Source organism: Mesoplodon mirus (genome assembly GCF_964341445.2).
Source record: "Mesoplodon mirus genome assembly, chromosome: 20".
In the NCBI taxonomy this organism is placed as follows: domain Eukaryota; kingdom Metazoa; phylum Chordata; class Mammalia; order Artiodactyla; family Ziphiidae; genus Mesoplodon; species Mesoplodon mirus.
In genome coordinates this window covers 27,604,801-27,628,859 of record NC_138996.1, presented here as the reverse complement: position 1 = coordinate 27,628,859, position 24,059 = coordinate 27,604,801, and the positions used below count along the sequence as shown (strand labels likewise).

Genomic DNA, 24,059 nt, shown 5'->3' with positions numbered 1-24,059 from the left:
GCTGATTTAATAATGAATTTGGGGTGGCTGTGTTTTTTGATTAACCATTATGATTAGCTGTTATTATGGCATGAAAAAAGTGAATGGCAAATAATCGTAAGTAATGACAATGGCCATGATTCAAGCCTTTGCTCCTCTTTTGGATATGAAAGAAGACGGAAGACTAATTGCCTAATTTAGTTTTGGTGGACTATAAATCTCCCAGGTTAATTAAAAGAGTGAATCAGGAAGTACTGAAGGAATCAAGCTTTGTGGAATTTAGCTTTTGTTTTTTTTTTAACTGAGAGTGATATGCCTTAAAGATCTTCGTATATAGAATTGAATTTACAAAAATTAGGAAAAATAATGGGATGGCTTTATGGGGGAAAAAATGTCTGCCCTTATTTCTTCTGTCTTAAAATTATAAATAAACACGGTTGGCAACTGTCCTATAAATGAGGCATCTTCTCTGAAAATATTTGTGCAATAATAGTCTCTAGTAGTACTTCCAAAAAGCAGCACTTAGGTTAATTAGCTCCAAGCTTTTTCTTTGCCATTTTCGGTTTTAGTTACATATTGCAAAAGTCACAAAAGTGTAATTTGTTAAAATAAAACAGTAAAACTCTATTTTCCACTCAGATCATAATAGGAAGTGTTTCTAATACAGGCTTCAAACATTTGTATTTAGCTTTTGCAAAGCATTAGTTTATGGGCTGCTGTAGTCATTCCAAAAAAAGCACAGTGAAGTGTATACACTAAAGGTAAACAAAACATTTAAATATGGCGCAGAAAGGCAACATTCTATCCAAGTCTTACATCATTGTTGATGGTCAAACAGAATCAAAAGACAAAACCAATGGGAAGTTTGCTATTCCACTTTAATTCCTTTTTATATTTTCCTGGAAAATCATTAGTAATGGAAAATACTAGTAAAAAAAATTATGTAGCAGTTAATAGAGTCCAGCTCTTGTGTTTATTCTACTCAGACAAAAGCATCTAAATGATTCTTACGTCTTAAGAATTCAACAAATAATCATTGCAGTTAACTAGATTTTTAAATATTATTTTTAAGTGTTAGGAGCTCATATTAAGGAGTAATATTCTGAATTAATGGAATGCTAGAGCTGCCAGAATCAAAGCTAAGTAACTTGACAGAGATCCGCTGCCATTGGGAGAATATGCACCTCTTGACAGCAATCTCCCACGTCCTTGAAATGACCTCAGCAATGATGTCATTCAAAGACAGTTCACCTTTCAGTTTCTTACTTGGATAAACATTCAGTCTGAGAACTGAGACAATAACCAGCTCCAACAGATACAACATGTTTGATACATGTGTGATAATATACAGATCTATTTATTTATACGAAAAAAATGCCTGTGAAATAAGGGAAACTATGTCAAGTGATCATATATTTGATCAAGCCACACTGAGTAAATGATGATATTTTATCATGTTTGGAATTTATGAACAATCCCTACCCCCCTCCTCATGCTAACCCCTTAAATGAAAAATAAAGCCACCCTTATAATTATTTTTTCTTCAGTGATCTGTTTCAAGTGTTCCCCATATCTCATTGGGGAAGAGTTTGGGGAAATGGGGATTTTATGAAAATTTGTTTTGTATAGGCTGCCGTCCAGTTATGAAAACATTGTAGAATAAAGTTATTTCATGAAAATATGACAATTTAAACCCATACCCCACTTGATTGTGCATATAGTATGTCTTTATTATCAAATCTTTTATGGAAAGGATGCAATCCTTTCTCATTTAGAAAACAGCATTTTTATTTCTGAAAAGCATCTTTCCTGCCTTGTGGTAACTGCATTATAATTTTGAATTGTTCAGCGAATATTAAACAAAGATGAGGGTAATGTTTTATTGGAGAATATAAGCTTTGAAGAAGGACAGAGAACTCTAGCACATACCTTTTCTCTAGAGCAATGCGTTGTATAGAAAAATGCACCTGCTCATAGGCCATGTTCAGGACTGTCTGGAAGGAGTTTATCCAATGGCCGGGGGTTGATCTAAACAACCTCTAAAGTTTCTTTTAAGCCTAAGATTCGAGTCTAAATTCATAAAACCAAAATTTAGCTATTTAATAATAGCATGGAAATATGGAAAAATCTAGATATTAAAATTTTGTATCATTATTACTATAACTGTGTCAGAAAAAGTCCCTAAAGCCTAAACCTATTCCTAGGGGAAAAAAAAACTGGAAAAAATACACTAACATTTTATTATTTGTGGCTGTACTCAGATGGTAGGATGTAATGGGTGTTTTTTCCCAAAGACTATATATTGCTTTTAAAATGAAAAATAGTATTTAAGTCCAATAGCAAAGGTCGGATAACTTACAATAGAAGTTTGACTTGGGTTGAGAAACGCGCTCAAATATTGTATCGCTCAATGGCATTTTACTATTCATATAAGATGGCATTTTATTTTATTTTACTTTATTTTATTTATTTATTTTTTGGCTGCACCGCGTGGCTTGTGGGGTCCTAGTTTCCTGACCAGGGATTGAACCCGGGCCCTTGGCTGTGAGAGCGCGGAGTCCTAACCACTGGAGTGCCAGGGAATCCCCTCATATACGATGGCATTTTAAACATTTAACGGTATTTGTTTTTCAGACTGACACACCTTTGTTGTCCAGAAGGGGTTGCTTTATTTGTAGAAAGAAAAGACATCTCTTTGCATAACTTTGTATTAATTAAAAAAAAATAAAGAATACAAATATAACCACAGTTTAGCCTTTCTCCAATCTCAGTCTACAAGTTAAATTCACTGTTTGATATTTATCAGTGCAGTTTGTTCTAGTTTGTACTATAAGGATTTTCAGATAGGAGAGGTTATGCTGAAATTTAGCTATATTTCGTGGGGAATGTCCTGAAGTGCCAAGTTATGTGAACTGGTCATGCATAAATCTGGCCTGAGGTTCGTAAGGGGTAGGAATATTTTGGTCCTTTAGGGGAAGAACTGAAATGGTCCTTATCTCTGAGCCCTTCAAACGTCCACCCTTGGAGAGGGTGCAAGTAAGAAATTAGTCATGACTCAAACTAATAGAATGTTCAAAAGCTCCATCTGACTGACTTCTGTAGCCCTTAACCCAATCTTCACCTTTTTTTAAAAAACCTATCTCATTCTTTATCTTTTCCCCCTTTGCAGTATCATAAATATCCATACTGTCTGACCCCAAAATTCAGGACACATGGGCTAATAAATGATTGACAAGAGGCCAGAATATTTAAAATCTGGATTATCTTTTAAAATTAGTTCTTAGAATAACCATACTCATAAATTAATACTCCTAGATCTGCAAAAGGGGGCTCTTCTAGAGTAAAGCTCAGACAATTGCCTTGAAAACTCCAATTCTGGAGAGATGTTAGCAAAACACAGGCTCCAATCATGCGTGCTCTAAGCTCACCCCGTGCTTAATAAAATACATACTTGCTGAGTCACCCACATGCCAGAGTGGGCGCTGCAACATGATCAGGGATCACTGGAGATTTGGTACTTTGGTCAAATATGTGTAGTTGGTCCCATATCTTAGCATCTTGTATTGATGAAACCAGGTTTCAAAAATTAGGAGAAATTGTGAATGGAAATGTGCAAAAGTGTGCAGTACAATTTTGGATGTGTACTCTATATCAGGGGTCCCCAGTCCCCAGGCCACCGACCAGTACCTGTTAGGAACCGGGCCGCACAGCAGGAGGTGAGCGGCAGACGTGCGCGAAGCTTCATCTGACGCTCCCCATCGCTTGCATTACCGCCTGAAGCATCCCCCCCCCGCCCCCGCCGTCCATGGAAAAATTGTCTTCCACGAAACTGGTCCCTGGTGCCAAAAAGGTTGGGGACCGCTGCTCTATATGGAAAAAGGAAACTCAGAATTCTGTGTGGTTTGTCCTAGTGATGATGAGAGGTTGGGGAGGTCAATATATGCGTGCACGTGAGCCTTAAATTTCCCTTTTCTGTCTTTTAAAGCACCACGTGATCTCTTTCTCGTGTGTTGCCTCTTAAATGATGAGTTGATGAGGGTTGCAGGAGGCAGGTAGGCTTGGGCATTCCTGCCAAGGGCTATCTACAGGTGACAGCTCTGCCTGGAGAACTTTGTTCTTATTCCTTCTTGCAGTCTTTCTTCTGTCAGGAAGACGTCGATTAGAGACATTATTCGCCTACCCACCTTGGATGTTGGGGTAAGCCACCATCAGCATGCAGAGCGCTTCTCACCACATTGATTACCTGTCTCGTCCATTTTACCTTTTACTCACCTACCCTGAAGAGCGGCACTCTTACCTGACCTAAATATCCCCCTCAGCTTTCGTGATTTCTTTGCCTTGCGTGCAGCCCCTGGGGGTGGCAGTCTGAGAGTTGGTTCCCAGGCCTGGGGTGTTCGAATGAAGTTTATCTTTAGGGCCTCCAGTTCCTTTCATTCACTTGTCAGCTATTTAGTGAGCACCTGCTGTGTGCCATGCCTGGGGGACTCAGAGTAAGGAGAATAGACACACCGGTTCCCCCTTCTTGAATATTCCATATCCTGCTCACTCCCTTTGGGGCCTGTTTTCTCCTCCTTTTGCTTTTAGTAATTTTTAGGCTCAGGCTCTACCTTCCCTCCAATCAAAGTCTAGGACAAGGATCTAACAAACTCATTCCCTCTAAAAGTTAGACTACTTAGTATGTTTTTTTCTCCTGGGGTTGGGGTGGGGGTTTTATTTTAACTGAAAATAAGGTTTGAATCCAAAGTAATTTGTAATGACCCTTGGATAGTGATGAGGAAGACATTCCTGGTCTCCAGGGAGCTCTGCGCCGCCTTCTATCTCACTGTCAAGAAAGTCCAGGAGGCCTTCTGGTCACAGGCTGGTGGGAGGGGTGCCATGCCCAGCGATAATGAGAGCACCCACTTAACTGAACATCTCTGAGAGCAGTTCATTGTGCCAAGTTCTTTTTCTATATTATTTTATTTAAATTTTTAGAAGCTCTATGAGACACATGTACATATGGACTCTCCACGTTTTTACCAAGAGTAAAATGAATGGGGGCCTATGGGGGTAAATGGAAAACTTGAAGGACAAATTCAGGAGTTGATGGTCCTGAAAGGGGAAATCTTGCTGAAGCATAGATTATAAATATACTTTCAGTTAGTTTTCATTAGATATATAGAAAAACTACACTTTGGGAATGTCTAATCAGTTTAGTAGGGATACTTGTTTAAAAAGGGATATTCGATTTATATATCTCTGTCTCATTAAACTTGGGGAGCTGCTGACCAAGCAGAGGTTCTAAAATCCTTTTCTTGATTACATTTCCCATATAGCACAATTGAGGGTTGGTTTAATTGCGGTTTTTTGGAGGTTTTGAAAGTAGACATGGATAAGCATCAGATTATTAGATTAATTTAGCTCATTATATAGAGTTGCCTGAAGGGAAAATCCTTTATCTTTTGTAATTCAGCAGCCCAGGCAGCATATCATCATGATTACATAACGCAAAACTCTTCTCCTAGAGTAAACTTAATTATAGAATGCCAGAACTGATAATTAAAGAAGGATGTAACATAAGAGCTGGGTGAAGACCTTGAGGAATTGAAGTTCACAATAACTGTAAGATTAGAGACACCTGTTTCAAATGGCTGACCCTATTTTTGTTTTGCTTTGTGTTAACATCTTAAATTTCTTGGATTACCTCATGGTCATTTGGCAGATGTCCATCATAAAAAATGAAAAAGTAAGTGGACTATACACAGATATAGCTGACTTTTTCCTCATGAGAACATATTTGTCTTTTAACAAGGTGTTTGCCTAGGCATACTTCTCTTTCTTTCTTAATGTAAGAAGACACGGATAATATAAATTAATCTCGGAGAGTAAAGACAACCACTTCATCAGGTGGCTTATTCCAGTTTTTAAAATATTTGCCACTTTTCCCTCTTGGAAGGTATCCACATCATTTAAAAGGAAACATAATGTGAACATTATTTACTCCAAAATTCATACCTGTGGTTCTGATTCTAAGTTGATTTTGAAAGGATGAGCCTTTCCATCTTCAGTTACCTGTGGAGACCATAAGCGAGTTTCTGCCCTGTAAATAAAAACAATGTTTGTAAACCCCAAATTCTAATGGTACTTCTAGTTTTAGTATACTTTAATTTCCTATGTTTCTGAAAATACTAACAACCCTTGCAAAAGCAATATTCCTTGCTCATTATCCTGTATTGTCTTATTGAATTAGTCTTACGTTTTTAGTGTACTTCTGGGAAGACTTGAATGGATCAAAATTGCTTGGAGGACTGCTATGGACTGAATGTTTGTGTCCTCGCCCCACACCCCAGGTTCAAATGTTGAAATCCTAATCCCCAGTGTGATGGCCTTTGGAGGTGGGGTCTTTGGGAGGTAATTAGGGTTAGATTAAATCATTAGAGTAGGGCTCTCATGGTGGGATTAATGACCTTATGAAAAGAAGAGGCATGAGATCTCTTCCCTCTCTGTGTGAATGCACCAAAGAAGGCCACGTGAGGACATGACCAGGAAGCGGGCTCTCACCAAGAACTCGACCATGCTGGCTCCCTGACCTTGAACTTCCAGCCTCCATAACTATGAGAAGTAAATGTTTGTTGCTTAAGCCACCCAGCCTATGGGATTTGATTGTAGCAACCTGAACTAAGGCGAGGACATTGTACAGTGTCTGGAGAAAGTGGGTCTCCAGTGCATGTGGGAAGCAGTACAGGACAGGGAGATTCTGGAGGCACACCCTGCAGATGACCACAGGACAAACTAGATCCCTAGATCTCCTCAACTTCCTTCCTGTCCTACCTGGGGCACCACAGGAGGCAGTGAATGATTTGCCAGGTGGATTTGCTGTTGGCATCAAGGAAATGTGCTTTGTCCAACGCTTCTCATGTATCTACTTGGGATCATGTGGCTCCTACGGGACTATGTGCTTGGCAGGAACACAGGTTATGCATAGATAGGGAAAGAGTCAATTTCACCTCGTGAAATGGCAGATTGGCTGACTGATTGTGCCTTTGGACCACAGCAGGGAAAATTGTGAATACAACAGCAAGAGGATAAACACACATGCTAACAACCACTATAACAAATCATTATTTTCACAATTCAGTTTCAGATCACGAGTCTGATGGCAATAGATCAATTTCCTAATGTTGTTTTTGGTCAGAAATGTCTCATTGTCTAAAACCTTCATGTACCTTGTGGGATTCTTCTGGGCTGAATTCAGTACAAAACAGCCAATAGCATACAGGATATTAGCAACCAGATTTTAACATGATCACATCTTGGCAAGCACGAGATTCTTTTAGGAGCATCTCTAAATTCCACTCCATGTTCTCTACCGTGTTTAGAATAGCAGTATAACTGGACATGCTATTCGGTATTTATGTGGCCAATACCTTAAATGGTTCAATTTTCATGGTCAACTAACTGCGTTAGTACAGGAAAAAAGTTATTTTAGCCTCTTTCATTATTCTGACATTCCAGAGGATTCTTTTTAGAAACCCTTTGTTAACAGCTACTAGATTGACTGACTTCAGTGAAGAACAGAGCAAAGTGGCTGATACATTAAAAAAAAAGCCAGTCAAAATTCTGGGTCCTTGATACTCCTTCTCACTGGGAAGATGAAATCATTTATACTTCTGGTTCAGGTTCGTCTGCAAAACAGATCAAATTTTAACACCATTAATTAAAGAGCACCTGTCAATTTTGAGACACAGCTGGTGTGCTGCTGCTTTAATCCTGTCCTGTGCATCAGCATGAGTCATGGACTCAGTACCGAAGCCATCAATAGCCAGGATGACATCTCCGGGACACAGGTTGGCAGCTGCCGCCTTGCTTCCTGGAGTAATCTGGAAGAAATCATCGCACATTTAAAATCAACACCCTGCAGCATCTTGAGTTTTGTGCCCAACGTTTATGTTTCACCTTGGTAACATTTTAGATGCTTCACTGGGCAGGACATATTAAATCTCACTTAAAATAACTCTTAATTGATCAGTTGTGCTATTTCTATTTTCCCATTATGTGAAATAATTTTGTTTCTTACTAACCACATTTCCTCCATGATGACATCTCTGATTCTCTTTTAAAACATCTTCCATAACTCCCTGTTCGGATCATATTTTCTTTGCTTTAAAGAAAATAATTTGTTTCTTAGGATTTTTTGTCACCCAGAACTCTCTATTTGGGAATAGAACTTTACTACATCTGGGGAGCCTTAATATTTGAACTGAAACTACTTTAGCATCCCTATAATGTACCTGGGATACAGAAAGCTGGAAAGAGAATCACTCTTGTATTAACAAGAAGAAGCCAAATAATATGCAAAATTATGACTTTTCGTGGACTCTTCAGAGAGCTGAAGTTGCAGGGCAACCAACTAGCTTGGAATCTAAGGAAAGATGGGAGTCTCCAAGGAAAGACAAGCATGGGCTCACCTGTACCAGAGCATGGAGGAAGATGGGGCCAAATGCACTATTTGTTAAGAAGAGTTTAGCTAAAATTATGAACAAATTGCTAAAGGCCAAGTATGAGTTAAGCATTGAGGGTCTAGAACCCGTGGGAACCACAGATACAAGAGAAGTTTGTATCTACTCACAGTCTCTTCTCCATGAATGAAGAACAGATGGAACAAATAGAAAACAACTAACAAGATGGTAGCTTTTAATTAAACCATACCAGTAATTACATTATATGTAAATGGCCTAAAAACACATCACGTTCTGTTTTTTAGCAGAGTTTGTCAAACTAGGTAAAACAAAAAAAACAACAACAAAAAAAGCAAGATCCTACCTTATGCTGTCTACGAGAAATCCACGTGGGTTTCTTTTTTGGAGGGGAGGTGGGGAATGATATGAGAAATGATAAGGGGGAAATGATATGAGAAATGATATGAGAAAAATATGGTTGTTAAATGTTTAGAAAGTGGCATATCTGAAATTATTTCAGATATTTCAAATTATTTCAACAAAAACATGTTGAGTATACAGTTAAAGGCGATGATTGTTTTGATGGGTATCTCCCAGTTTTTCTGGGTAAATCCCAACTATTTACAACTGCCTAATAGTCCTCACCCGGTCTCACCCTGCCTACTTCTCTAACATCATCTCACACCATTCTCGCTCCTCCGCCCCTCCCAATCCACTGCTCTACAGCTAGTCCGATTTCCTTTTAATTCCTCAAATAGGCCAAGCTTGCACCCTCTTCTGGGCTTTGTGCACACTGTTAACTTGCTCCTGAAATGCTTCCCCGACTCTTCACCCGGTTGCTTCTTCTCCTCCTTTTGGTTTAGGCTTAAATGTCATGTTCTCAGAGAGACCTCCCCAGACATCTGACGTAGTTTCTCCAGCCCCCTCCCCATCATTCTCCACTGTTACACCCTGTTGTTTTCCTTTATGAAGACAGTTTGTACTTTCATGTTTGTTTATTTACTTGTGTAGTGTCTGTTTTCCCAACTGGAAGTTCTTGAGGATATCTATAATATTATGTATATTCCTAATGCTTCACAGTGTATACTCAGTGTTTGGAATTGATGGATAATTACTTGAAAAATGAATGAAATGGACATTTAAATCAGAACTTGTGAAACAAAAATAACTAGTCCTTATATACCCAAAGATTATGGCTATTAATGTCAACCTGTCATTGTTCCTTTTGCAAGTTCCCACTGTTTAGATCAGAATAATATGTAGAACTTGACTTAAACCTCAAACTGCTCCAGGAATAAACTAGATCATTCCTAACGTTTAACTTGAAGATCAGTCATTAATTCATTTTTCGTCTCTGCTTAATCTAGTCATCGATTCGATTTAACTCTGTGGCTCTAAGAGAGATCCAAGATTCATATAAATGAATAAAATTGCTAAAATGACAAATTCTCAGTCTAGATCTTCAGTCTCATCACTAAACTGTTTATTGTACTCATTTCATGTCTGTGATCACCTCACTGTAGCAATCATGATAATTTCCAGAAGGGACAGATGATGGGGGCTGGGTGAAGACAACTGGAGATTATTACATCTCAGCTTTTAGGAGGCATTTCATAGATGTTTTTCCATTTAGAAATTCTCCCACACTCAGAACTGTTAGAAGAATAAAAGTTTCCATCCCCAGTGTGACTTGCAGTGCTAAAAATAACCTCAAACTTTTAATTTTCTCTAGCTATAGTTCATCAAAATCAGTACCATCTATTTTTAAACTTCTAAGACCAAAATGTTTTTCTTTGAGTTAAAACATGAGAAAGCATGGCTCAATGTGTTTGCTTTTAAAGCCTCACCTAGCTTTTCTAATATAGTTTAATTTGGTTTATGTATAATACTCGATCTAGGTTTAGAAGAGCCTAACATTATTTCTTAGCTCTGGTTCAGATGAGTGGAAGGTAGGGTTGTATGTATCTGTCTATATAAATTTTAAATGGAGATATCTGGGATGCTGAACTTAGATACTGAATATTACTAAATGTTATTAACAATGTTAATATGGACGTTAATAACTATTTTATATTAATGCAAAATATTACATTTGCAAAGCTCTTTCTAATAACTCTCACCATTACAACTCTAAGATAGTCTGGACAAAGAAGGCTGCTTCTCTTTTTCAGAGAACCTGTGGCTTCTCACTAAGGTGGTTGCAGTTGTACAGCTATGTCACCAGAGGTTTCATTAGTTAAATAGGAAAAGTGGTCGATAGTGATGCCAGAACCAACTTCTGACTTTGCGTTCAACCTGGAGATTGATGTCCTGGGACCTCCACATTAGGAGTTGATAAGAAAGAAAAAAATCTGTAGAGAAATGGATGAGAGACAAGGAGAAAACATGATCCTTCACTTCTTAGTTCTCAAGTTCAGGGAGGCTAGTGATCAGCAAATGACCACTAAACTGGCCTGGTTTTAGTAAGGTAGACTATCTGTTTAATCATAAGAATGTATTATTTTCCAGCATGACTTTATATTATTTCTTTGCAGTTTATTTATATTACTTTATATTATTGCTCACAGTTTATTTTTAACGTTTTCCCAAATGATGAGAAGAGAGAGCTAAAATGAGGCCAAGAGTTTTTCAGTGGATTCTTCATTTTCAGTTTCATTAGGGTCTCAAATGTCAAAAGCATTCGAGAGATCATTGGAAATAGTACTGCTGTCAATCACTTAGCACGTGTTTTCTAACTTGTCTCATTAGAAGGATCACCGAGCGTCTTTGCTTTACATAAAGATTCCAGTCCAATCCAGATGCCTGGAATCACAAAACAGAAGCTGCAGCAGAGGAACTAGGGAATTTGTGTTTTTAACAAGTTCCTTAAGATGATTTCTGTTTTTCACATCAACCTATTACTTGGGTTTATTTGGAAAATACTAACTTAAATCACAGGTAAAGCATCTATCAATGTCCTATTAACTGTGGGAAACATAAGGGAAGTCCAGAATATCGCCCTGGCGGGATTTCTGTATTAAGAATAAAAATGGTTGAAATAGTTATGGAGCAAGACAAGTATATACGGAAGGGCTGTCCTGTGGGGTGTGGATCTAAATAATGAGAAATCCCATTGTTCAGTTGTTCTCCATTGCCTGCAAATAAACTTCAGTACCTCACCTGGCATCAAAAGCCCTTCAGCACGTAGCTGCAGTCTACATTTCTAGTTCAATCAGAATCGCTGCAAGTAGCACCTGGGCATGGGTATTTTCAACTTATCTGGGTTAGGCTAATGTGCAGCCACAGGTGAGAACTATTATGGTGTTGTTATAATGTTGGTATTGGTATCTTTTAAGATGAGAAAACTGTTGCTCAGAAAGTATAAGAAACTTGCTTAGGGTCACACATCCAGTGAAAATTTGAAATTCCTCGTGGGTCTGTCTAACTATAGCTCAAGCTCCTCCGCTATCCCAAAATGCCACCCCTGCAGGCACTCTCTCTCCCCTGACTCCGCCCATCTCTTTGGCCATACTTTTTTCATGGAATCCTGGACAAGTTGTATCATGGTCATTTGTGTTCATGTCTCTTCTGCTGATACATGAACTTCTCAGGGGAGTAGAAACCCATTAAGTGATGACTGTATCCCGCACAGTGCCTTCCACATACAATACCTTCTGCGCTTAGTAGGTACTTGTGGGATGTATGAATGTTGGGAACAGATGAACCATCGCTTCCATGCAGACACGTCTTTGTCAAAACACAATTAAGTACAGTCACCCCTCTGAATCCGTGGGTTCTGCATCCAGGATTCAACCAACCGAGGGTTGAAAATATTTGAAAAAAAATTCCAGGGAGTTCCAAAAAGCAAAACTTGAATTTGCCACATGCTGGCAACTATTTACATAGCATTTACATTGCGTTAGGTATTAGAAATAATCTAGAGATGATTTAAAGTATAGGGGAGGATGTACCTAGTTTATATGCAAATACCATTTTATATAAGAGACTTGAGCATCCTGGGGTTTTGGTATCACTGGGGGGGTTGGGGGCATAGAGGAGTGGGCGTCCTGGAACCAATCCCTCAAGGATACAGAGGGCTACCTGGAAAAAGACTGTATTCAACTGTAAACATTTCTTCCTAAAAGTTCAAATTTCAAATATAGTTTATATTAAAGTACTATTCAGTGTTAAAGCCTACAAAACTTAAGAATACACTAACATTTTCTATGTTGGTACCCAAGTCCATATATAGCATTCTCGGTTACAGTGATCTTGATCCTGGGTGTGGTCTGTATAGAAAGGAGGGAAGAGGAACTGAGTGGGAAGGGACATAGTGGCATGAGATGTGTACAGTAGTTTTACATCGTGTACACAAAAGAGGCTGTGCTTTATTCCAAATTGGACCATTTATGAAAACAAACCATCTGTAACTTGGCTGTGATAGTAGATCCACCTTCTGGGTGGTCCAAACATTTAAGAAAGAAAGAGACTCCTTAGAATGTTCTTGCCAGAAAAAAAAAACAGCTGCTCGCTTAGAGATGTGAACCTTAAACTTTATCCTGTGAAATGCCTAGGCCAGTTGTATATGGTGTTTGCAGTAGCAACACCCTGCTGCATGCTGAACATCCGAAACTTAAATTCATATTGCACGCAGTAGAGCACACCCTTGCCTAGAAACTGCTTTCCTACAAATCGTATCACGACCAATGGCTCAAAAAATTTTTTGAGATTGTCTGGTGTTTGATTTACCTTACTTCTAATGTTTTTTATGATACAAAGTTTCACCCAGCTGATTAACTGGATGGTAAACAATTGTAGGGTGGGGACCCTTTGTCCTAATTTTGTGAATTGTAATTTCAGCTGATGGAGAGAATTACTTTGTCAGTCCTGCCCCCGGCAGAGGGTGGAGCAAAGGACCACGGTCTAAGGAGCATTTCTATAATCTGCTTTTGTAGAGTGGGAGGAAGGGAGGGGAGGGCATTGCTTATAGGACGAAAATTGATTTAATTGACTTGAGGACTGTATCTCATTCATGGGACTTTTTGTGGTGTTAAGTGAAGGCATTGGCATTTTCATTCTTTGTATGCTTAAGAACTTATGTAAAACAGACAAATCAATGAACAATAAAACAGTTCTCCTTTTTCTTTATTGTGGAATACTTCTGAGGACACAGTTTGCACCTATTCTGAAAATAAATTGATGTCAAAAGTGAACAATTTATTCACTCATATTGTGTCTATTTGTATTCTGTGACCTGTATGAGGTACTAGACACTGTGCTTGGCACTGAACAGCCCCCACATTTGCCAGTTGTTGCCCTGAGGGGGGAGCATTCCATCTGTGGGATACAGATGTACTCAACCTTCTGTGGTACAAGGCATGTTATAAGGAGAGGTTGTAGGTCAAGAGCTACAGTAATTAAATGGATGACTCCTGGAAGAAGGCTGGAGAAGTGGTATTTGAATGGGTTCCCACAGGCACAGAGGACAGTGGAGTGGGTGGGGAAGAGAATTCTGGAGAAAAATGATAGCAGGAGCAAAGCCATGTTACAGAAATCATAAGTGGTCCAGAGTATGGGCACCACTACCTATTTATGGAGTGAGAGGAGGAAAGGAGAGAGGAGGAAGAGAGGGAGGAAATGGACTTGAAAACCTGAGCTGGCAGAGAGGGTGAAAGCCATGAATTTCATGCTACAGACCACACATTTTATTCTCTATAAACTGTGGATGCCACTGAAGGATTTTTAAGAATGGGGAAGATAGGAGCAACCAGCAACCGTCTCAAAGATGGCTGGTGAGAATATGCAGGGTGAATTGGAGAGGGGAGACAACAGCTAGGTGTGAAATTAGGAAACCTTGCCTGGGGACAGTGGTAGAAAAAAAGGAAAGTGGTAGATCTTAAAGATGGAGCGTCAGTAGGACCAGGTGATGAGTTGCATGGCACAAAACGCCTGTTTGGAGATATCTGTACAATAAGCAGAATCTTTCACATGTGTGGGCTTCAGGATGCAGGCTTTGGAGGCAGGTCGACCTGCATCAAATTCTGCCCTGCCACTTGTGGTCATGGACAGGTTAATGAATCTCTTGAAGCCTCACTCTCCTCATCTGCAGAAAGGGATATTACTACTACTGCTCTGATAGGATTATTGTGAGATCTAAGTGAGTGTATACATAGGGCTTAGAAGAGTACATAGCAGGCAAAAGAGTATACTAACACACACACAGCCTCATTCACTACCTTTTAACACAGCATAAAAATATTAATAGAATTATTCTACTACCTAATTACAACACTGATAATTATGTTTGTGTAATATTTTTTAGTCTTTTTTCCAAATGATTTTTAGTATTCTTATAATTTCAGAGGAAATACTCTCACTTAGGTGTTCACTAAGGCAAAAAAGTTCACATGAATATGTTTTCATTTATTCAACAAGAATCTATTTATGTGAATGGCTTTGGGTACACTTGGAATACAAAACAGTTTAGTTCACCCGCTCTCCTTGAGTTAAATTAAAGAGAAAAGCCATAGTCAAATGAAATAATCAGATGTGTTCGTGCACTGTTATTGAACCAAGTGTCAATATGAGTGATACAAATTAGTTGAGTTAAAAATTCAAACGGAATTGGCTTCCCAAACAATAACTGTCATCAGATCAAATATATTTACCGATGGCTCCTGCAGTCAACTGCAAAATGTTAAGTTCTGCTTTGAAATAAACACTGTTTATAATGTCAACAACTCAACATTTCAAACATAAGATTAATCATATTGACATGTTCCACAGTAATAGTGAGATATTTCTTTTATAAATCACTGACAGGATTTCCGTAACAAAATTATTCCTTTAAGGTTTAATATAAATATGGTTTATCCTTTGTAAGGATTCAAAAGCTTATTTCATTTAATATAAACAAATGAACACTATACTTCAGAAACTTTAAAAATATTTATTCGTAGAGATAATGGAAACTGTTTCCTTTGGTAAATCCATAAAAGGCATTGCTTGGCCCAGGTCACTGAACCATTTTCTGCCTAATTTACTTAGGAACATTTTTGGGGTATGTTAAGTTTTCATGTCTCATATGAAAACACATGTCAGATATGTTTATATGTTTTCAAAAATTGTAAAACAAAGCTTGAAATGTTCCATGGTATGCATCTGTTCCATGGATACATGTTTTGAGATATTATAAAAAGCCATTCATTCTTAGAACTCGTAAGTAGAACAGAATTTAAAAAGTATTACCTTGTTCAAAGCCTATGTGAGGGTATCAGATTATAAAGTATACATTTATAAAATATAGTATAAGCAGTAAGGAACAAAATAAAGCATAGTAAAGGTATAAATATTCTGAAAGTTTATGTTTTAAAATTAGGTTTAATAGGCTTTATATGTGATAATTGAAATAATAGTAATTTTCTGTTAAGACAAACACATGTTGGAAAAAAGATCAACTAGACCATCTAGAAATTTACTGACGACAGATCCTGATGTATCCATTTTCTTTTTTCTTAATTAGACAATACTTTAGAGAATATTAAGTAAGGAAAGCTTGACTTTGATGGTCAAGTATTCAGAGCTATTAGGCTGAGGATGGTTCTCCATCAGGTAAACGAAACTATCTGACACATTTTCTTTGTAGTTTGAGTTGTAGATGATGATTTCTAAGCCAAGTTCCAGCTTTGGAAAATATTTATTCAAAATGCCTGGAAACCTAGGAATACAGATAAGTGAAATTGTCCCTGTCTAGGCTGATATGAGCGCCTCCAACTTGGCCAGCCGAGGTCTTGCCCTGCGAACAGCGCCCTGCTGAAGTTTTCCTCCAGACAGGGAAAGCGCTCAGTTGCCTGTCTCTCTCCAACAAACAGCCACCACTGTCTCTCCTTCTCTGGACCCCATCTCATTTGTTACTGAAAGGAGACCCGGAGTGGAGGGTGAGAAGGCAGCCCACCTCGCAGCCTCGCCTTCTCTGAGCGCAGGGAAACTGCGCGCCGTCCGTCCGTCTCTCCTCGGAAAGTTGCTGGAGGCCAACAGGTTGCAGACAGAGACCATTGGAACTGACTGGATTAATTCTCTAAGCTGCTCTGCATCCTCCAGACCTAGTTTGCCAAGGTGCTGTCCTCCCTCGAATCGTGAACCCGAAGCCGAGGCCCCACCCAGCGCACCCCAGTGCCTCTCCAGGGGGGCCCGCGGCACGCCAGAGTCCCCGACTTTCAGTAGAAGAACGGAAAACACCTACCCTGGTGATGATCAAAGGCTGGTTGAAGTCTATGCCCCCCGAGAGTCTGAAGCCCCAGGGCGCAGGGCCCGGCAGGACCACGTTTTGGGGCATGGTGCCTCCTGGCACGGCCTTCCTGGAGCGGGGGCGCAACGAGTGTCCCCGAGCGGAACAGCCCACTCTGCTCCTGGGGCAGTGTCCTCGCCGGACCGCGGCCGGGGAGCTTTATCCCCGCTCCCCAGTGACGTCACTGACCTCCCCTCCTCCCCGCCTCCTCCCACCAAGGAGAGCTCCAACTTTGGAAGAAAGAGACGCGCCAGACCCGCGGGAGTTTACAGACGCGCACCGGGCCGGCGCAGCCTCCCAGACCTCTTGGGCGGACGCTGAAGGAGGCTTCGGGTTACAAGTCCCATCACTCTCCCTCTTTTTAACATCTTTATTGGAGTATAATTTCTTTACAATGGTGTGTTAATTTCTGCTTTATAACAAAGTGAATCAGCTATACATATACATATGTTCCCATATCTCCTCCCTCTTGCGTCTCCCTCCCTTCCACCCTCCCTATCCCACCCCTCTAGGTGGTCACAAAGCACCGAGCTGATCTCCCTGTGCTATGCGGCTGCTTCCCACTAGCTATCTATTTTACATTTGGTAGTGTATATATGTCCATCCCACTCTCTCACTTTGTCCCAGCTGACCCTTCCTCCTCCCCGTATCCTCAAGTCCATACCCTACGTCTGCATCTCTATTCCTGTCCTGCCCCTAGGTTCTTCAGAACCATTTTAAAAAAAATAGATTCCATACATATGTGTTAGCATATGGTATTTGTTTTTCTCTTTCTGACTTACTTCACTCCGTATGACAGTCTCTAGGTCCATCCACCTCACTACAAATAACTCAGTTTCGTTTCGTTTTATGGCTGAGTAATATTCCATTGTATATATGTGCCACATCTTCTTTATCCATTCATCTGTCGATGGACACTTAGGTTGCTTCCATGTCCTGGCGATTGTAAATAGAGCTGCAATGGACATTGTGGTACATGACTCTTTTTGAATTATGGTTTTCTTAGAGTATATGCCCAGTAGTGGGATTGCTGGGTTGTATGGTAGTTCTATTTTTAGTTTTTTTAAGGAAGCTCCATACTGTTCTCCATAGTGGCTGTATCAATTTACATTCCCACCAACAGTGCAAGAGGGTTGCCTTTTCTCCACACCCTCTCCAGCATTTATTGTTTGTAGATTTTTTACTGATGGCCATTCTGACTGGTGTGAGGTGATACCTCATTGTAGTTTGGACTTGCATTTCTCTAATGATTAGTGATGTTGAGCATCCTTTCATGTGTTTGTTGGCAATCTGTATATCTTCTTTGGAGAAATGTCTATTTAGGTCTTCTGCCCATTTTTGGATTAGGTTGTTTGTTTTTTTGCTATTGAGCTGCATGAGCTGCTTGTACATTTTGGAGGTGAATCCTTTGTCAATTGCTTCATTTGCAAATATTTTCTCCCATTCTGAGGGTTGTCTTTTGGTCTTGTTTATGGTTTCCTTTGCTGTGCAAAAGCTTTTAAGTTTCATTAGGTCCCATTTGTTTATTTTTGTTTTTATTTCCATTTCTCTAGGAGGTGGGTCAAAAAAATCCTTTTTGACCCATCACTCTCTTAAAGTAATGCCTGTCCTCCTGTTCATCTTCTGCTTGGAGCTCAGCAGTGAGCTTCATTCGAAGTTAGCACAGGGAACTCTACCTAATGCGCTGTGGTAACCTAAATGGGAGGGAAGTCCAAAAGGGAGGGGATATCTGTATGTGCATGACTGATTCATTTTGTTGTGCATTGGAGGCTAACACAACATTGTAAGGCAACCATACTCCAATAAAAATTTTTTTTAAAAAAAATATCTCCACCAAAAACAAAAAAGCAGTTAAACCATGGCCTTCTGATTCCCAAGGAGAGGGAGATGGATGAGGGATGAGAAGTGTGAAGTGCTTTAAAAGCCCAAGAATGAGAGTCTTGGACTTCATGCCCAACATGATAGGGCTGTATCAGTCCAGGAGAGCAACACACTTGATTAACAGCATAGTCTGTTTGGATGTGGTTTTAAGACTGATAGAGAAGGGAGATTCAGGAAGCTGTAAGCAAAGTGGACTAGCCTGGTGATAGTGTAAATCACAAAACCTGGATTGGAACTACTTTGTCCACTGTGGTAGATTATATAAAAGTCCCAGGGGGATAGGTGTTTTCTAGTCCCAAACATTTTCCGGTGCCCCACCTATGTTGGGTTATCAAGGAAGTAATCATATATTCTTGTTGATTTTTGCCTATTTGGGCTGGCTATATTGTCACAAAGCACATTTCCTTTGTCAGTCACTGGCTGTGTCTGCATGATAGACACACACACACACACACACAGGTCAATTCAGGAAAGAAAATCAGCTAAGTTATTTAGTATTGTGTAATTGTAACAATCAGTTGTCTATACCTTATCTCATGAGTGGCTTATGTAACACGTTGATCGTATGTTTTTATTTTTTGTCATTTTTGTTTTATTTTTCTGTCTTTTTACCGGTCATTTTGGCATCATGTAGATATAAGCAACATCTTACAATATTAATATAATACCTGATGAGTTTGTAAGGCTTTGCAGAGAGCATGGAAATCAGGGACCTGAGATAAGCAGTTTTCCTATATCCTACGGTTCACTGACATCACCAGAAAGGTGTTCAGAGGTGACTCTCAAGGTGGAGGTGAGAATAGCCATGAGGCAGTGTTCTAAGGAAGAAAAAACAGTGACCCAGTCCTAACTAGTCCTAGAGGTTCCTGCTTTTGGTTTGGGTACTGTCCTAAGAAGGAGTTCTTTCTGGATGAGGCTTTCATTTATTTTCTTTTTTATATTTGCCTTTTGAAAGGATTATGATAAACTATGGTTCCATTAAATATTACTTTTGTGATTATTATTTGAAACTATGTTTAGAAAGCCCTTTAAGGTTTTCCTTTTAGAAAAAGTTTAATAAAATTGTTCATTCTACTCTAGTATAATTGGAAAACTTTTCTGTTAGTTATAATAATCATCTCATCTATTTTAATCCTCAAACCTATAATCTTAACCTTGAACTTTCATTTATTTTCTGATCCTGTTTTTCTAACCACCTCCTGGTACAAATACAGTTCAACCTGTGAAAAACCAAATCCATCCTTTAATCACCTCAAACTGAATTCCTGGCCTCCATGCCTTTTCATTTTCTCGTTTCTGTTCATTTTTCTACTACTGTTCCAGGTTTCTAGGATAGATGTTGTAAATTTTCCCTCTTCTTTATTTTGTATATGTCAAATATCACTATGTATTGTGACTTCTTTTATTCATTCATTCAACAAACATTTATTGAACATCTGTGACATACCAGGCACTGGGAATGCAAAGATAAGATGAACTTTCTGTCCTCTAGGAGCCAGTAATAAAATAAGGGAGATGGAGATGTAAAATGTGATCACATTATGTGTTGAGTGCTGGGACAGGATTTTGTACAGTGATGGAACAAGAGTAAGTAATCAGCTCTCCTTGAGGAAGGTATCCATGAAGGGATGCTGGATCTTGATGGGTAAGAGTTTTCCAGGTGATTGGGGAATGGAAAGGGAACAGGAAGGAAGATGTTCAAGGCAGAAGGACCTGTAGAGGATGTGCGGTGGCAGGGAGGCAAGAAACAGGTGGCAAATTAGGAAATAGCAAGTGATTTGTATGGACAGAGTTTAGCCCACTAGGTAGGAACTGGAGGCCAGGGTCATAGCAGTCAGAAGCCAGATAGAGGGAATTTTGTGTGTTACACTAGCATTTTGACTTTATTCTATTGGGAGCTTTGGAAGAGTTTTAAGCAACATGTATGATCATCAAATTTGCATTTTATTGTCATCATTCTGGGAGGCGGGAGGATGAATCACACTTGCAGGAGATAGGAAGCAAGGAATCCAGTTAAAACTTAACGGCAATGGGCTTCCCTGGTGGCGCAGTGGTTGGGGGTCCGCCTGCCGATGCGGGGGACGTGGGTTCGTGCCCCGGTCCGGGAGGATCCCACGTGCCGCGGAGCGGCTGGGCCCGTGAGCCATGGCCGCTGGGCCTGTGCGTCCGGAGCCTGTGCTCCACAACGGGAGAGGCCACAGCGGTGAGAGGCCCGCGTACTGCAAAAAAAAAAAAAAATGGCAATAATCCAGGGGAAGACGTCCATTTGGGTAGTGGGGATAAAGAAGTGTGGCAGCTGTGAGGACCTTAAGTAGGTTCATTGACACAGTCTGGGAACAGTTCTCACATGGGAGATTAGGGAGAGGCTAGGCAATGGCTCCCAGACTTCATTGCATGTTACATGCATGGTGGAATTATTAACAAGGAAAAAATATATAAGAAGGACAGAAAGACATTTTTGTTTTAATGAGGGAGTGGTGGATTGAAGCACAGTTTTTGTCATGCTGGGTTTGAAATACCTGTAGAATATGTGTGCTGTTTAGTGTACTGGTTATAAGACTACAATTTGGAGCCAGACTGCCTGAGTGGTATCTTAGTTCCATTGTAGTTGTTCTGTGAGCTTAGGCAAGATTAACATTTTTGTTAAAATGATGATAATAATAGTACTTGCCTTCTAGAGTTATTGTGAGGTTTATATGAGTTAATAAGTACAAAATTCTCAGAACACATGCTATGTGTGTATATTATACGCACATGCTCTGTGTATATATTATACGCACATGCTCTGTGTATATATTATACACACATGCTATGTGCGTATAATCCCTTGCCATTTTTAGTGGTAGTAGTGTAGTAAGCAACTGGATATATAAATTTAGAGCAATTAGATATATTAATCTAGAGATCTCCACTGGAATAGTTTGGAACTATAGTAGAATCTGTATCTATGAGTGCTAGGGGTTTTTTAAAAAAAATTGGTTGCAGTTTCTTTGACATTCCTCATTTTGAGAGATGGAGTTGATGTTCCCTCCTCTTGAACTTGGGTAATTGTATGTGACTCATGTTACCAGTAAAATGTGCTTGAAGTGACATTGTGTGACTTCTGAGGCTAGGTCAGAAAGGGTGATCTAACTGCTGCCTTGTTGATTGTAATACTTGTGCCTGAAGCCCTCAGCTCCCATGTAAGAGGTCTGAGGTTCCATGCTGTAAGGAAGCCCAAGTGCATGGAGAGGTCACATGTCAGTACTACTATTCGTAGCCCCAAACCAGACCCCAGACGTGTGAGTAAAGATTCCTCCTTCCAGTCCCCAGCCCTTAAGTCACTCAAGCTTCCAAGTCCCCTCAGCTCAGGCTTCAGACATCGTCAGCTGAGGAGAGTCCTCCCCACTGTACCCTTTCCAAGCTGTTGGCCTGCACAATCTGTGAATAATAAAATGGTTGCTTTAAGCTTCTAAATTTTAAAATAATTTGTGACATAGCAATAGTAACAGGATGAAATCACCCAAGGAGATTAGATGATCAAGGCAACAAAAGAAGATGATTAATGATTACGCTCTGAGGAACAGCAGAAATGGGCGTTTAATGGGCAGGAGAATAGGAGGATCATAAGAGAAGAAGAGGCTCTTCCTCTTACAAAGTGTTTAAAGGAAACTGTGAAAGTGGTGGCATGGAAGGCAAATGAGGAGAAAAATTCAAGGAGAGAAGGCAAATATTATTGGGAGGTGAAATGAAAGTTGTCAGAGCGCCTATTAGATTTGGTAATTGAGGCGTTCTAGGTCTGAGAGCAGTGAATCACTTTGCCCTACACCTGAAGCTATAACACAACACTGTTAATCAATTATACTCTAATATAAAATAAAAACTAAAAAAAACATTTAAAAAATGGTGAGGACAGAAGCAGACTGCTGTGGTTTGAAGAACAATGGGAGGACAGGTGAAGATGGACTATCTTTTTAAGGAATTTGGTAATGAAAGGAAAGGGGAGACCGAGGATGGTCAGCTGGGGGGTGGTGCAGGTCAAGAGAAAGAACTTTTTTTTTAAAAGATGGGAAGCTTAGCAATATTTGCTGAAGTCAGAGAAAAGTAGATGCTGAAGAACCATGTGGAATGTGGAGGAAGCGGCTTTGACACGAGAGGTGGAAGTAGATAGAGGTCATGAAGAGGACAGACCCTTTTCTTCTGAGGGTGGATGGACTTCCCCTAAATTGAGGTGTGTTAGCAATAAAATAGACTACCTAGTTCTCTTCATCTAAAATTCTCCCTGCCTGTTTCAGGCACTCAGTGGCTTCACCTTTTGACAGTGGCAAGTGTTCTGAGACTGCCTCCTTGCCAAAAGAATCTCTCCTTCTCTTTCTACCTCATGGTCTACTGCCAGATTGAAATCCTGTCTTTCTCTTGGATAGGAACCTACAATAGCACTTCCCTGCCCCTAGGACGGAGCCAAACTCTGTTAACGAAGGGCTTTTATCATCTGACGCATGCCATGGATGCTGTTCAGACTTGGTCTCCTGATCACACACAGTCACTGTGGCGCCTGCATGGTGGGCTCTGACTCCCCTTCTCAAGCTGTTTTCTATAGTTAAAAATGTTTTTCTCCCTCCCTCCCTTCCAACCTTCATCTCTTCTTCCTTCCCTACTTCCCTTCCTTTCTGTCTTTACAGGAGGAGTATGTGTTTGTCTAAGTCTGAGATCCCTTAGCCAGTGGTTCTGAATTTTGATGTGCATTAGGAGAGCCTAGGCGCTTATTAGAGATGCAGATTGCTGGGCTCCACTCTCCAGAGATCTGAATTCAGTTGCTGGGGCCAAAATCCGTTGTGGGTGGTCTGTGGACCACACATTAAGAAAAAGTAATTCAAATCAACACATAGGATTATAATTTCTTATACTGTGTTTTTATATGTGTGGTTCATCCTTTCTGGAATGTTCTCTGTTGTCTATTGCATCCCACTCTCTTTCCACATTTTCTGGGAAGACTCGATTGGCCACCAGTATCTACATCACATTTTTTCTCTACTTAACTCTTATTTCTTGTCAGTATATCTCAAGTTTGAATTTAGCTGTTCTCCAGTATAATCAAGCACCTGGCAATGGGATGGGTGCTGGGGCTAAACAGTGACAAGGCATGGATCTGGATTTTGAGAGGCACATAATCTTACAAGGATGACTTTTTCATGAGAGCTGTTTTTGCATTTCCAACCAGACAATAGGCTCCTCCAGGTAAAGGGTCTTATTTCTTTGGAATTTACCATAACTACCATCCAATGCTGGGCCCTGAGGAGGTGGTCAGTAATTACTGATAGGTTGAAACAAGTTTTGGTCTTGATTGGAGTTGGTCGGGTTGGGGAAGCTCATTCCTCCTTCTCAATTCTTCCTTCTACAATTGTCCTGCCAAGAAGCACCTTCATGGACAGTCCCTGTTATGCCCGTTGTTTACGGTTGCAGCTTCCCCAACTCTACCTTGCTGTTGCTGTATTTGCATGTCCTTGCTGGTTTGG

General features: G+C 40.0%; 2 protein-coding genes across 3 annotated transcripts in view; one reads left to right on the top strand and one right to left on the bottom strand.

Moving 5' to 3' along the window:
* The window catches only part of PDLIM3 (PDZ and LIM domain 3), a 30,068-nt gene extending 13,270 nt beyond the window's left edge, over positions 1 to 16,798 (bottom strand). For both annotated transcript variants that reach the window (XM_082608351.1, XM_082608350.1), the window contains exons 1-3: positions 16,639 to 16,798; positions 7,687 to 7,838; positions 5,974 to 6,058 (exon numbers count right to left, since the gene is read on the bottom strand). In XM_082608351.1, the coding sequence (XP_082464477.1) occupies positions 5,974 to 6,058; positions 7,687 to 7,838; positions 16,639 to 16,731 (330 nt within the window). In that variant the 5' untranslated portion in view covers positions 16,732 to 16,798. The remainder of the gene's footprint in view (positions 1 to 5,973; positions 6,059 to 7,686; positions 7,839 to 16,638) is intronic.
* Positions 1 to 24,059, top strand: part of CFAP96 (cilia and flagella associated protein 96) — a 146,049-nt gene that overhangs the window by 60,632 nt on the left and 61,358 nt on the right. The window lies entirely within an intron of this gene.